This window comes from Colobus angolensis, unplaced genomic scaffold (assembly GCF_000951035.1).
Source record: "Colobus angolensis palliatus isolate OR3802 unplaced genomic scaffold, Cang.pa_1.0 Scaffold49, whole genome shotgun sequence".
NCBI classification, from domain to species: domain Eukaryota; kingdom Metazoa; phylum Chordata; class Mammalia; order Primates; family Cercopithecidae; genus Colobus; species Colobus angolensis.
Genome location: NW_012118376.1, coordinates 2,387,132 through 2,402,547, shown reverse-complemented (window position 1 = coordinate 2,402,547; position 15,416 = coordinate 2,387,132). Strand labels below are relative to the sequence as shown.

The 15,416-nt window shown below is 43.2% G+C and overlaps 1 protein-coding gene across 1 annotated transcript in view; it reads left to right on the top strand.

Moving 5' to 3' along the window:
* PDE8B (phosphodiesterase 8B) overlaps positions 1-14,926 on the top strand; it is a 223,740-nt gene extending 208,814 nt beyond the window's left edge. Inside the window, exons 16-21 of the mRNA XM_011959219.1 lie at positions 850-1,048; positions 5,027-5,244; positions 6,568-6,688; positions 8,612-8,779; positions 12,441-12,570; positions 13,140-14,926. Coding sequence (XP_011814609.1) covers positions 850-1,048; positions 5,027-5,244; positions 6,568-6,688; positions 8,612-8,779; positions 12,441-12,570; positions 13,140-13,249 — 946 coding nt within the window. The 3' untranslated portion in view covers positions 13,250-14,926. The remainder of the gene's footprint in view (positions 1-849; positions 1,049-5,026; positions 5,245-6,567; positions 6,689-8,611; positions 8,780-12,440; positions 12,571-13,139) is intronic.
* The last annotated feature ends 490 nt before the right edge of the window (positions 14,927-15,416 follow it).

The following is a 15,416-nucleotide window of genomic DNA, read 5'->3' as shown; positions in this document are numbered from 1 at the left end:
CGCTCAAACTCTCACATTTGGAAACTTTGAGGGAGATATGTTTTTGCCGTGAGAGACCTCATGGGTTCTGGCTCTTATGCCATGTTAGAGTAGTGTTGAATGAGCAGAGAGACCGTAACCCTTGAGTGACCCCCCTTTGTGGAGAGTATTAGTAAGATGTGGGATCCGTCTGAATATCCACAGGTCCCTCCTTTGTGCTAGTGAGCCAAGAGTTCTAAGAATCCTCAGTCTCAAAATTGTTGAAGCTCTACCCTACAGAATGGAATTGAGAGCACTATAGATTTTTTTTTTTTTTTCATGATCCATCTTGTAGGCAGAGGAAAGATTAGATAACTAAAAGTTCTTTTTCTATACTAGGAGAAGGCTGTTTCTTCCCAGGGGTGTTGGTCTGTAGGATATGAATGATTCTCACCTGTAATGTAAATAAGTAACAGGACTCTAAATGATAGGACTTTGGGACCATCCAAGCTGTTCCTTTCGCCCTTAGGCTTAGTCACTTCCTTAGGGAGCAGAAATAAAGTGCAAGGTTAATGTGGAAGTGGAAGTGGAAATGGAGAGGGACTGCCAGGCTCCTTTCTTGCTTGTCAGAGCCACTGAGGGACCTATAGTTTAGAGATGATCCAGAAATAATTTGGATGTACTACAATGAAGCATCTAGTTCCAAAGAGGTGGCTGGTGAGGAGGAGAGATCCTACCTCCTAATTTTTAGAGAAGATGCTTTTAAACCCCTGTGTGTGTGTGTGAAGCTATCATCAGAAGAAAAATGCTTCCATCCCCCACTATCATTAAAGAAAACAGTTTCTGGGCCAGTGAATACAATGAGCCCGGGTGGGTTTTCCTATTTTTCAGGCCACTGGTTTACCTGGGCTTAAAGGTCTTCTCTCGGTTTGGAGTATGTGAATTTTTAAACTGTTCTGAAACCACTCTTCGGGCCTGGTTCCAAGTGATCGAAGCCAACTACCACTCTTCCAATGCCTACCACAACTCCACCCATGCTGCCGACGTCCTGCACGCCACTGCTTTCTTCCTTGGAAAGGAAAGAGTAAAGGTAGGATTTTGATACCATGACCTAGTTACCTGCCTGGATTGGAGATCCAAGAACTTAATCTTAGTAAATACATTAAGCAAACAGCTATTTTACAACCAAGTTGACAGCTTTTTAAAAAAAAATTTTTGTTACCAAATTGACCACTCACTTTGGTGTTGTAAAGACATAGACCTTTCTGCTAGCCCTCCCCTCCTCCAAATCATAATTTGTATCACCACAGAGACTACTTTATATGCATGGCAGATAATGAACCCATTTTCCAAACGTTAGCTAGGAGCTGTGTTACTGGGTTGCAGGACAGAACTTAATTATTACAGCAAATGGTTACTAGATCTGTAGGTTAAATTTTAGTATCAGGATTTGTCCACTGGTAGATTACAATCCAGATGTTAATAGCCATTCCGCATTCTACACTGATTTACATACATTTGTGTTTGTGTTTTGTGTAGGTGCGAATGTGCCTATCTGTATATTAATGACGTCTGCATAATTCTGAACGAGTTCCATATCCCCTGGTCTTGGAGTTCAGTACTGTCATGTACCACTGCTGACTTGCAGGGCAGTCCTAGGAACCCCTGCCCTTTACATAAGGGCAGCCCTATTTAAAGCCGGCAAGCAATCCCCATCTCTCCTCCTCCCCAGCTACCATCACTTGCACACCAAAGCTTATACATTCTTTTAATACAACTAGAACTAAAACTTAAAGTTTAGATACCCCTGGGAGAAGTGCCATATAGGGATTGAAATTCACATCAATCTGTAAATGCCCGACATTAGATCATTTTCTTAGAACAGGTGTTGATGAGGGATTAATATCCTAGGTATTTAGGAGCTCTAGTGAGAAAGGTAGAAGCAGAAATGGCATGAAAACAGGAAGAGGGGTGTGGGTAAGGTTTTCTTCTCAGTTTTGCCAGCAGCATCCTGATACTTATTCAGTTTCATCAGCAAGAAAACAATGTGGCCCAAGAATGATGCTTTTTGAAGAATTTTGTCTTCTACTTTTAAAAAACTAATAGTGATATCAACCTATGTTTCTATAACACCTTTCTTTGAGGAGTGAAAACACCCTGGGTTCCTACTACAGGTTCATGCTCCTCTTTTCTGGGGAGGGCGGGGGAACAAGTCTTGCATTGTTGCCCAGGCTGGAGTACAGTGGCGTGATCTCAGCTCACTGCAAACTCCACCTCCCGGGTTCCAGCAGTCCTCCTGCCTCAGCCTCCTGAGTAGCTGAGAGTACAGGCATGCACCACCACGCCCAGCTAATTTTTGTATGTTTAGTAGAGATGGGGTTTCACCATGTTGGTCAGGCTCATCTCGAACTCCTGACCTCAGATAATCCACCAGCCTCGGCCTCCCAAACTGCTGGGATTACAGGTGTGAGCCACTGCTCCCGGCCAGGCTAAAATTCTTAATTCTGTGACAAAGCATGCCTAACCCAGCTGTAAAGCTAGCATGCCCAGAGCCAACACTCCCTTCAATTGGTGACAGACCCCATCCTCTCCCCACGTTACCCAATTCCAGGGAACTATTGCAAGTGGAGAGGCCAGGATAGCAAGCACTCCTTTATTAGTATCTGGGCATACATGAATATTTATCCTGAATAAGCAACTATTTGAAAAGCAGATCTAGAATGAAACCCTTCTGGCCAACTTTCCTCAGTGTGATCCAAATCTACTCCTACTGGTTAAGGAAGGAATAAACTATGCAGAGGTAACTGCACCTCCACAGGACTGGAATTTCGCCAGTTGCAGGTTTGGTGGGGTTTTCTTCCACGGATAGCGCCTCCCTGACATAGAGCCTTGCTTCTCTCGTTTGCTAGTGAGCTAGCCTGTCTTCCTTCCCTATCTCCCAGCCATTTCTGGTCTGACAAGGCCTTGTTGGTGCCCACCTAAACTGCAGGAGCCATTATTGGTATCTTTGTAAAAGTCACTGAGGGCATGGTTTAAATCAGTGTTAGCTGGAAGGAAAGGCATGTTTCATCTAGTGCTATTTATGTTTTCTACCCCAGTTACTTGAATCTCTTTCACTGAAGAATTAAAAAATAAACAGGCCTGAGACTCCAAGCAGGATTGAACATACCACAGGGGCACTAGCTGGAGGCCCAGAGTTTGGGCCCTGTGGGTTCTCACTGCTCAGGTACAGTCAGTGAAGGTGGAGCCCAGGCTGGGGCTGTCCTGGGTCCTGAGCTTGGAGATCGCTGAACCTGCCTGCAGGTGACCGTGGCCTCTCTTGACCAGCAGTGAAATGGGCCAAATCATGCTTGCTTGCCCTGGGCACTGCAGAATCAATCTCTGAGAAGAGCTGAAAAGAGTAACTTCTGCTGTCCCTACTCAGGAAGCCTAGTTGTTGATTGGGGTCACCCCAGGGTTGCTCACCAGCTCCATGGGGTCAGCGTCAGGAGTGGAAATAGGCTCCCTTCTGGTGGAGACAGAGCTTTCGGGACAGCCTGCTAAACCAATACAAACATGTGCAGCCCCTTGGCTATCAGGGTGCCGTTGCAGGACAGGGCTGAGCTACAGGTTCACCTTCCTCACCTGAGCAGCAGTTCTTCCTCCTGCAGGCCTAGGAGAGCAAATTTTGGGAATACCACCCCCCGTATCCTGGGGACCACTTTCCCTCTCACTCACTGTCCCTTCAGCCGCAATGATGTTGCTTACGTTTCCTGAACAGACCCTTTTTTCATTTGACTTCAGGAGCTTCATGCAGGCTGTTCTTTCTGCCTGGAATTCCCCTCTTGTTGCTTGTTGCCTGGACAATTCCTACCTCTCCTTCAGGCTCAGCAGAAAAATCACTTCCTTGGAAGTGACCACCCTCGAGACTTATGTTATCTGATATGTAGCCATCAGTCTGACATGGCTACTAAATAAAATTTAAAATGCAGTTCCTCAGTTGCACTGGCTACCTTTCAAGTGTCCAGTAGCTGCATGTGACTAGGAGTTACTCTATCGGATAGCACGAATAGAACACATTGCTGTCATCGCAAAATATACATTGGACAGTGCTGCCCTAAACTAGACCAGGCCCCATGGTTATACTCCCAAAGCATCTGTGCTTTCTTTCTTAGCACATCTCACAGCAAGTTACTTCTGTTTGTGTTTTTAAATGCATTTGTCTCTCTCCCTCTACATTACAAACTTCATTGTGCAGACTGTGCCAGTGTAAATCATTGCTGCAGCTCTGGCACTATGCAGCAATAATTGGTACCTGGTAGGCACTCAATAAATAATAAATTCCTAGTACAGCATCTCTTATATAACATAGCCCATCTGATAACTCCCTCCTAAAGCTGCAGGCTCAGAAAACACTTGTATCCCCGGATGCTCTGGTTTGTGTTCTTTAATTATATAATGAGAGCTTTCAAAATAGGGCTTCCCTTTTTGCCTTTGCTGCCTGCTAGCCCAGAGCTGAGTTTTGTTCTTAGTTGCAAGAACCCCCTTAGCCTTAATTTTCCTGGCAAAGTTATTCTTCTTTCCCTTGGTCCTCTTTTACTGCTTGGTCCTCTTTTACTTGGTACTCTTTTACTCTTTTACAGCTCTAGTCATTTCACCATTGTATGAATAGTTTTGTTGTATCTGAGCCATTTGCTACACACATACTCAAAATCTTTTCAGAACTAGGCAAATTGGTAATATTTGTGAACATAGGCCACTTTCTGCTGTGGCAGAAATACTGTACAGTGGGCAATTCAAAAGGCTTGTTTGGCCTCTTCCTGCAGAAGCAACTGATGGCCCCTGGAGAAAGAATTAAGCTGTCTGTTGTAACTGTGGCTCAGGTTTCCCTCCTGATAACAGACAGCACAGTAAAGCGATTCTGCATGTCCGAGGCTGCCTCTCCACATCTAGGAGGTCAGAAGGCTCAACCAGCTAAAAACGTTCTGAAAATCCCACATCCCCTGACCTGACCCTCCGCACAGACAAGGATGGATGTGGGTCTCCCAGATCCAGTGGTAATGCTCAATCTTGCCTCCCCGTATCCCAGGGAAGCCTTGATCAGCTGGATGAGGTGGCAGCCCTCATTGCTGCCACGGTCCATGACGTGGATCACCCGGGAAGGACCAACTCTTTCCTCTGCAATGCAGGCAGTGAGCTTGCTGTGCTCTACAATGACACTGCTGTTCTGGAGAGTCACCACACCGCCCTGGCCTTCCAGCTCACCGTCAAGGACACCAAATGCAACATTTTCAAGAATATTGACAGGTTTGTTGTGCTTGGGCTCCTGTGCTCAAGTTTGTGAAATACTTAGCTTCCTCTTAGGGGAAGGGGAAAATAATAGCTGTCCCACTGTATCAGATGATAAAATAACCTTGCCTTTAACTTAATTTGACTTTTCAGACTGCCTTTATGTTTTGAAATCACATTTGGTCTTCAGTGAGTTCACAAAAATGTTTTATACACTGCAGAACACTACATAAATATTGACTGTATTATTACTAAGTACACCAGATATTTTTACCCTCCTACGAGGACATCCTGTCTTTTGTGCAACTTGAGGAAAATGTATCCACCCCCATCTTTCCCTAGCTGAATTTCTGGCTGCTTAAAATACTCCCTTATGAGTAGGTCCCACAGAGCAGGAGCATGAAGGGTCGGTCAGGTTCCCCCAGCCCTGCATTCTCCGCTGATGACAGCGGGTTAGATGTGAGCAGGGGGTTAGATGTGAGCAGGTCCTCTTGCCTGCCAGCACCTAGCCGTCAGGCTGTGGGTATTTCCCACACAGCACCAGCCAGGCTGGTGCACAGATGCCTGGGAGGGGGCAGTGTACAGAGAACATGGAGCGCCCTCAGGCCTCAGGACCGCTGGTCTACGTGAACCTGTTGGTTTGGTCTCCAGAAAACTGGGAACACATGGAGATGAGTTATTCCATCTTTAGCTTCAGTTTCATGAGTATCAAGGATGGGTTTTTAAACTTTTGCAGAAAATTCTTTCCAGTAGCCAATTCTATTCAAGAGCCATTCTGGCTCTTGAAGTTAGAAAACGACGACAGAATTGGATGGTTAATTTAGGGTACGGTTGTTGCTTCATTCATTACAACTTCTGTCCGCTGCAATCTAGGGAAGTACTTATTCACAGAAAATCTTCCATTGCCATCATTGAAGGACGCCGTGGCCATTCTGCAACGGCAGTCACTGTGTTTGCACAGAGTGCAATGCGCCAGCTTATGTGGCTGCTGTATCAGCCTACCATTTCCTGCCACCTTACTGTTTTGATGTTCTCAAGGGAAGGGAAAAGGGAATCACCTTGTCAGATAAATGTCCACCATGTGACAGGTACCTTCTCTCTTTTTAAAAATACTCATAAATCACATAAGCGTCAGCTATCACTGGGGAAAATGGAATAGCATCTGCAGGTCTTGGTTATTGGGAGGACGAGGAGGTAAACTCTTCTTGCGATCTGTACACATTTCTTAACTCTGTGCCGCAGCTTCCTCCTAGGTTGTGAGGAGTGTAGTGAAATGGTGGCAGAATAGTTATAATTCGAGACACACTGTGAAAAAGCCCCTTTGTCTTCTGGTTATTTTAGGAACCATTATCGAACGCTGCGCCAGGCTATTATTGACATGGTTTTGGCAACAGAGATGACAAAACACTTTGAACATGTGAATAAGTTTGTGAACAGCATCAACAAGCCAATGGCAGCTGAGGTGAGTGCTGGTTTCCATGCCGTAAGGCACATCCAAGTACATTCCCATGAGAGCCTGCTCTGGCCCCAAAGCATTTTCTCTCCCACTCAAATGCAAGGTGGTTATTTGCTTGGAGCTGGTAAAGGGCTGAAAGGACTAGCCACTTGTTTTCCTTAGGGCTGAGAATAAACTGTGTCCACAGCAACTCTGAGCTCCTTGAAAGAAAGTCCCTGAGAAAAAGCCAGTACTGACCAAAAAAGCTAGGCCCAAAGAATATGGAAGGAGCTGCAGATGAGCAGAGACTGGCATAAATGGTGGTATTTTAGAGAATCCAAAGCCTTTACTTCTCTGTTCACTGAGCTCTTGGAAAACCTCAAAGTTGGAGGGTGTTTTAAAGAACAAAGAATGTTGCTGATTCACATTAAAAGCATAGCAGTACCTGAAGACTGTCATAAAACTGGGAGTGACTGGAAAGCAGAAGCATTCATTGTTTTCCTTTTTTAAAACCTACTCATGTACCTAGGACCTGCCTTAAGGTCCTTACCAATTTGGGTTTTAGGAACATGAAACAGAAGGTTCACACCTAATAAGATCCACTGTTCTCTGAAGCCATGAAGCTGTTCATAACTCCATAAAGCTAGAAAAGCTTTCCGCTCATTCCTGTTGAGCAGCAGAGGTTGGCAAAGTGGATGGATGTGAATGATCATCGTAACTTGATCAGTAAGGAGACTATCTGTGTAGGACCCATCCCATGACCAGTCTGGAGGGAGGGACAGTGTCTACCTCACCTATTAAGCCCCTTCCCCAGGATTCCACAGCACAACACTAGAGCCCTCTCCTTCCACAGAGGACTTACGGGAGCAAGGATCTGGGGATTTAGAGAAGAAAAAGTATACAGATTCATAGAACTTCAGAACTGGGAAGGTCATCCACCCATGTAAGCCCCCAACTCTGCACTGAAACTTACTATTAACTGCAGTATTTATAGTAAACAGAATTACTTTGATAAGTAATCAAACACCTCCAGAACGTATTCTGCACATTGATAGTCTAATAAATAGGTCCAGTCTAAAACCCCCCAAATGTCATGCAGCCTTTTGGCTTGGCAGAGCGCTGGAGACCTGTTTTCACACAATCAATTGATGGTGCCTTTAAAAGTGGAGAATAACAATCTTTCAGGTTCTATGTAAATGGCCTGTGACTGCATCTGTGTGTACCAACTCGTGTCCTGGCCACATGGCTGAGGACACTGAGATCACCACTAGGTGTGGACCAGTCTTTCTAAACATGGCTGAACACACCTGCTCCTGACCACTTTCTACTCCAAGAACCCCACACCTATCTTGCTCACTTACCAGCCAGTCAGAAGAACAGCCAAGAAAACATGAGTTGGACATATGCCTTAGGAGAACCAAAGTGCGAGGGAGTGGGTGAGTTGGGGGTGGGACAGGTCATAGAAGGGAGGGAGCTGGTAGGCATAAGTAGTAGAAATCAAGAAATAATTGAAGGTTACATGCATGTGCCATTGCCCTACTTTAAATGGATTAAAGTAGCTAAAAGCTCTGCTTTTACACCTTTTTTTTTTTTTTAGACTGGGAGAAATTCCCTCTAAGATTACATATCAAACTGCTCAAAATAAAAACAAAACTGCTGTAGCAGTTACCTCTAGGGAAGAAAATGGATTTGAGGGGTACAGGTGGTGATAGGGACTTTCAGCTTTCAAACTCTGTGTTGAGTGTCTTTTAAGACTGTATCAGCATATTCTTTTTTTTTTTTTAAAGAATATATTGGTATATTATATATGGAATTTTAAAAAAAGCTGCCTTCGCTGAGTCCCAGTCCCACCTGTGTGCTCAGTGATTACCATCGAATGCCAGGCGAGTCAGCCCTTGTGGGCTTCACTATCATCTTGAACCAACCCTGATCCGACCATCTGTTTTCCAGATTGAGGGCAGCGACTGTGAATGCAACCCTGCCGGGAAGAACTTCCCTGAAAACCAAATTCTGATCAAACGCATGATGATTAAGTGTGCTGACGTGGCCAACCCATGCCGCCCCTTGGACCTGTGCATTGAATGGGCTGGGAGGATCTCTGAGGAGTATTTTGCACAGGTGCGCCATCTTTCCAGGGAAGCTCCACTTCCCCTCTGGGAATGGGCCCCAGGTCATGGAAATCCTGGGGATTCTCCGGTTAACTTTTTACCAATTAGTTAACCACTCCTCCCTAGAAGAAAGCAGCTTACCGCCTCCTGGGGTAGACTTCTGGTTCCCTCAGGAACTGACAGATGGGCTGATCACTAACCAGAGTCTCTCTAGAAGGAGGATAAACTGAGCCTTTGGAAGTAACTTTTCATCTTCAATTTGTTCGATCCAGAACTTGTACAAAAACTGAGAAATCTTCCATTCATTCATTAGGTTATTCCTGGGTGTCTCCATGGTGGGTTATGGGAACACAAGCATTAGTGAAGACTCATCGCGGCCACGGGAAGTTCCCAGTCCAGTGGGGGAAGAGATGCAGATAGGTCCACATGTTGGTAAAAAATGAAGTGTATCTCAAGGAAGTTTATGTTAAGTGCGACAGGAGTTCAGAGACTTTTTTTCCTAGATAAAAGGGGGGGCTACAGAAATGTGGGAATAGGAAAACACTCTGGAAGAACAAAGCATTCTGAGCAAAATTAACAAGGGGAGGGAAAACAGAACTGTTATATAAAGAGGAGCAATATGTAGTTCACTTTAACTGTGGCAGTGTAAAGAGGAGTTAAAGGAGAGAAATCTAGAAAACAGTAGGCTGTAAAGGGACATGTGAAACAGCCCTACTTCCAGAGAAAATTCTTAAGCACTGATGGGTGTGTGGGTGACAAGTAGCCACAAGTAGTGAATTTTGTGGGGTCTGCATGGCTGAAATGTACTATGGTGGCAGTATAAATAAGGGCAAGATAAAGAATAGATGATACCTAGGAAGACTGTGAAGGGGAGTGGCCAACAGCGGACCCAGTATGTTTAAGATTTGGGGGTACATGTGCAGGTTTGTTAAAAGGGTATAATGCTGATGCTGAGGTTTGAGCATCTAATGATCCATGGCTTGAGTAGTAAACATAGTACCCAATAAGTAGTTCTTCAACCCTTGCCCCCTTCCCTCCCTCCTTTTGAAGTCTCCAATGTTTACTGTTCCAGTTTCTGCCACTGTGTGTACCCAATGTTTAGTTCCCACTTCTAAGAAAGAACATGTGGTATCTGGTTTTGTTTCTATATCACTTCATTTTAGGAAAATGGCCTCCAGCTCTAGCCATGTTGCTGCAAATGACATGATTTCATTCTTTTTTTATGGCTGCATAGTATTCCATGGTATATATGCACCACATTTTCTTCATCTAGTCCACCAATGATGGGCACCTGGGTTGATTCCATGTCTTTGCTACCATGAATTGTGCTGTCATAAACATGGAAGTATAGGTGTTTCTTCAGCAGAAAGATTTATTTTCCTTTGGGTATATACCCAGTAATGTGACTGCTGGGTTGAATAGCAATTTCTATTTTTAGTTCTTTGAGAAATCTCCGAACTGCTTTTCACAGGGGCTACCTGATCTAATTTATTTCTCACCAACAGTGTATAAGCATTCTTTTCTCCACAACCTTGCCAACATCTGTTATTTTCTAACTTTTTAATAATAGCCATTCTGACTAGTTTGGGATGGTATCTCATTGTGATTTTGATTTGCATGTCTGATTAGTGATGCTGATTTTTTTTTTGGAGACGGTCTTGCTCCGTTGCCCAGGCTGGAGTGCAGTGGCATGATCTCGGCTCACTGTAACCCTCACCTCCCAGGTTCAAGCAATTCTTCTGCCTCAGCCTCCCAAGTAGCTGGGACTACAGATGCGCACTGCCACGCCCAGCTAATGTTTTGTATTTTAGTAGAGACGGTTTCACTGTGTTTCCCATGCTGGTCTCGAATTCCTGAGCTCAGGCAATCCGCCTGCCTTGGCCTCCCAAAGTGCTAGGATTACAGGCGCGAGCCACCGCGCCCAGCCTGGACATTTTTTTTTAATGTCTGTTGGCTGCTTGTATGTCGTCCGTCTTTAGAGAAGTATCTGTTGATGAAATCCAGTAAGTAAACTGCAGCTTTCTGGGAAGAGAGCCCCTGAACTGAAGAAAAGTAGGACAGGTAGTTCTGAGCTTTCCAGAGAGAACAGGAAGGGGGTGGGGATCAAATGACTCCTTGAACACCAGTGGATATTTTCAGGCTGCTTGATCGACTGACCTGAAATGAGCCAGCCAAGCCAAAAGCTGCTCATCAATGGGCTTCCCTGGACCCACAGAACAAGGACCTGAAGTACTACTCCTAGTTATTCTCAGTGTGAATGGAGAATGAGAAAAAATGTGCTTTTAAGTTTTTTGATATAAGCTTCCTATTTACGTGTCCTTTTCCCAAAAAGGAATGTACTAACGTTCATAAGCCAGGGTGACCTAAAAATGAAAGTTACAAATGAAGCCTTTGAGCTGGCCTCACTTTAATGTGCATAATACTCAGATTTCCACACACCTCAAAAGCTGCATAGCTAATACCCAAATCTGAACAATCATAGTTTGATAGTCATTCTTTCGAGTGAAAATAATGCTCCATGGATAAAAGCAGCTGGTTCATCTCAATTCAAGTGCATAAGTGCTTTTCCACAAGATGACCAGCAGATTTTGGTATGCAGTGCCAAGTGCATGTGTACTCCCATTTCATCACATTCATCACACAGAATATTACAGAGACATGTACTTCAAAGGTCAAGATTCAATACAATAACTCTTATGGCTTCAAAGAGGTAATTCTTAAGTGAAACTGTTTTTTTTTTTTTTTTGAGACAAGATCTCACTCTGTCACCCATGCTGGAGTACAGTGGCACAGTCCTGGCTCACTGCAGCCTCAAACTCCAGGCCTCAAGCAATCCTCCTGCCTTGACCTCTGATATTACTGGGATTACAGGCATAAGCCAGTGGGCCCGGCCTGAAACTTTTTACAGTGCAAACATGTGGCAGCGAATAATATAATGACTATGGCTATTAATACAGTTTGGTGCTAGTTCATTGAGTCATGCTAAGGTGTTAGCAGTTTTACCCACTGTTGCTTCTTCTCAGTGTAAACGTCAGTAGTTTTGGTATGAGAATTTGTGTTTGTACGACCTTGAAAATAGCTTTGACTTTGCAATAATAAAAGATCACAGCAAAGAGGCTAAGTACCCTGAGATCAAAATGTCAGGAGATGCTATGGTATCACATAGAAAGTAAGAGGCTTGGGGCTCGTGCCTATAATCCCAGCACTTTGGGAGGCCAAGGCAGGCAGATCACCTGAGGTCAGGAGTTCAAGACAGTGAACTGGCCAACATGGTGAAACCCCATCTCTACTAAAAATTAGCTGGGCATGGTAACAGGTGCCTGTAATCCCAGCTACTCAGGAGGCTGAGGCAGAAGAATCGCTTGAACCTGGGAGGTAGAGGTTGCAGTGAACCGAGACTGCACCACTGCACTCCAGCTTGGGCGACAGAATGAGACTCTGTCTGAAAAACAAAAGAAAAAAAGTAAGAGGCTTGAGAGTGTGAAGGCCTGAGTGTAGTCACTGTAGCTCAGCTGACTAACGTAAGTCTGAGGACCTTGCTGAGCCTATTTCTTCATTGAGAAAACTGGATAATAACCCATTTTCACAGAGTTGTTCTGAGAAACAGGATATTACTGTAAAAGTGTCTCATATGTCCTCCAGCCCTATGTGATGGTGTTTTTTTCTTACAGACCGATGAAGAGAAGAGACAGGGGCTACCTGTGGTGATGCCAGTGTTTGACCGGAATACCTGTAGCATCCCCAAGTCTCAGATCTCTTTCATTGACTACTTCATAACAGACATGTTTGATGCTTGGGATGGTAAGACAGTTACTGTTTTGTCACCCACAAAGAAAATTTTGTTAGACTTTATTATCTTTAGTGACATAGGGTGACCCTAAAGGTAAACAAAATATATTTTTAAAAATGTGGCTGTCAGCTTTTCGTGGCCGAGTCGGGTGGGTGTATTCTTTGCATCCCCAGCAGCTGGCACAGAAGCTTGTGTGCAGAAGACTCAATGGATTTTTGATAACTGGATAAACGAGTCTTTGCCTCTTCAAAGGACACGTTGCAGAAGCTACTGCAGTTTTATTCTATCATTGGAGGAAACTCTAGAAAGAATGCAAAATGTATTTAGTTTACCCTGAATCATAGGTTCTTCTGATAATGTCACTGATAAGCAGCTTTTCAAAAAGGACCTGTTTGTATTTCAGAAACTAGTGTTTAATGACTTGTCCTCATGCCGCGTGTTCACTTAACAGCCTCAGGCCTCACCCAGGGTATGCCTCCTCTAATTCTGATGCCAAACTTGTCCCAGACAGCCCCAGGCTTATAAACGCTCCTGGGGTCTAACTTCACAGGTTTCTTTTGATTCTTTTCTGTCCCTGCAGCCTTTGCACATCTACCAGGCCTGATGCAACATTTGGCCGACAACTACAAACACTGGAAGACACTAGATGACCTAAAGTGCAAAAGTCTGAGGCTTCCATCTGACAGCTAAAGCCAAGCCACAGAAGGGGGCCTCTTGACCTACAAAGGACACTGTGAATCGCAGTAGCATAAACAAGAGGCCTTCCTTTCTAATGATAATGACAGGTATTGGTGAAGGAGCTAATGTTTAATATTCGACCTTGAATCATTCAAATCCCCAAATTTCATTTTTAGAAAGTCATGTTCCATGAAGAAAAATATATGTTCTTTGAATACTTAATGACAGAACAAATACTTGGCAAATTCCTTTGCTCTGCTATATCATCCGGTGTACCCTTGTCAATCCATGGAGCTGATTCACTGTAACTAGCAGGCCACAGGAAGCAAAGCCTTGGTGCCTGTGAGCTCAGTCTCCCAGGATGGTGACTAAGTAGCTTAGCTAGTGTTCAGCTCATCCTTTACCATAAAAATCATCATTGCTGTTTAGCTTGACTATTTTCCTCAAGAGCATCGATCTGAAGGATTCATAAGAAGCTTATCTGAACAGATATATCTAAGAAAAAAAAACTACATAAAATAAGTGAAATAACTTGGACCAAATTACAGATAAACTAGTTAGCTTCACAGCCTCTGTGGCTACATGGTTCTTTTGGCCGATGGTGTGACACCTAAGTTAGAACACAGCCTTGGCTGGTGGGTGCCCTCTCTAGACTGGTATCAGCAGCCTGTGTTGTACCCCTTTTCCTGTAAAAGGGGGTAACAGCCATCCACGATGAGGGAAAAAGTGGCATTTCATTTTTGGGGAATCCATGAGCTTCCCTTATTTCTGGCTCACAGAGGCAGCCACGAGGCACGATAACAAGTATTATATAAAAGCCATTAAATCTGAATGCCCTTGGACAAGCTTTTCTTAAAAAAAAAAAAGTTTATATACATGTTTAAAATTTTTATTAAAATCCAAATTTTCTGGGTGTAAGCTCATGGAGTATGTTGTGCCATGCACCACCTATACGTAATATTTCGGGAGGGGATAGGGAGGGGAAGTTTCAAGGTTCAGATATTTTTAACCAATCTATATTTGAAATCATGCCATTAGCTTTAACAATGTTAAAATTGTGCGGTGTAAATATATCAGAAAATAAGCATATGGGGAGGCAGTAAATACTATTTTAAGCTATTAATTGTATGCTAAAAGCTTCTAAAGCACAAGTGCATATTTTTATACTGCTCTTTTCACAACTCTGTGATCTACATAAAGTCAGACTTGAGATTTTCTTTTCTCTTTTACCAGCCGATCCTTCCTATGTATTATATTAGACCCCGTAAACAAACTTCGTTTTTCTTTCTCTGTACTTCATGCTGCATTTTTAAAAGGTATAAACAGAGACTGAATCAGTAATTACTTTTTTCCAATACAAATTGGAATGCAGAATACTTGGAACTTGTACATGGGGAAAAAATGACTTATCACTACATAATGTGCCAATGTTTTTTTCTATGTTTTGTACCAAAAATGGAAAAATATGACACTTCCATGCAAAGAAATGTATCTAAATTATTTTTGTTAGATGATAAGAGAACTTGCTTGGTCAGGACAGCAGCCAGCTTTGTATTGTAATGCTGTATTATGTAAATGTGATGAAAATGTTTTTGTGAAGTACTTGTAACTAAATTCCTACAGCCATTTTTCATTCCCAACAGCTGTTTTTATTTTACCTCTTTGGCCTAAACTTTTCATAATTTCAAATTTGGGGTTTAGTGTCCTTTATTTCATGAGTCACACACTTTGTTTTCAGAGCACATTAAAATCAAGATGCCAGAATCCCATATTAAGGACCTAGCTAACTTGCCTAGGCTTCAGAAGCTTGCTTGAGGCAAGGAACAGTCCTTTTCTGATCATCTCACTTTCAGTTCTATTTGGTAAGTAACATTTATCAGGTGTCTGACATCTTCTACATGAAATATTTACAGCTTACTCAGTGTTATGTCAAATTTCATGTTAACTTCAAACTTTTTATTAGTAATGTGCAAATGTTTAAAAATGCTTTAAGACAGCTAGGTACTAAAGCTTCAACAATTTCTGCTCTTTACCAGTGTAATCTACATTATAATCTTCTGAGCTGTGAAGTAGTCTATTCTTCTATATAGTCAACTTGTTAGAAATACAGGCTTTCAGATGGTGTTTGTATCAGATAGTTTATATTATATAAACCACTATAACTGCCTCTTACATGGAG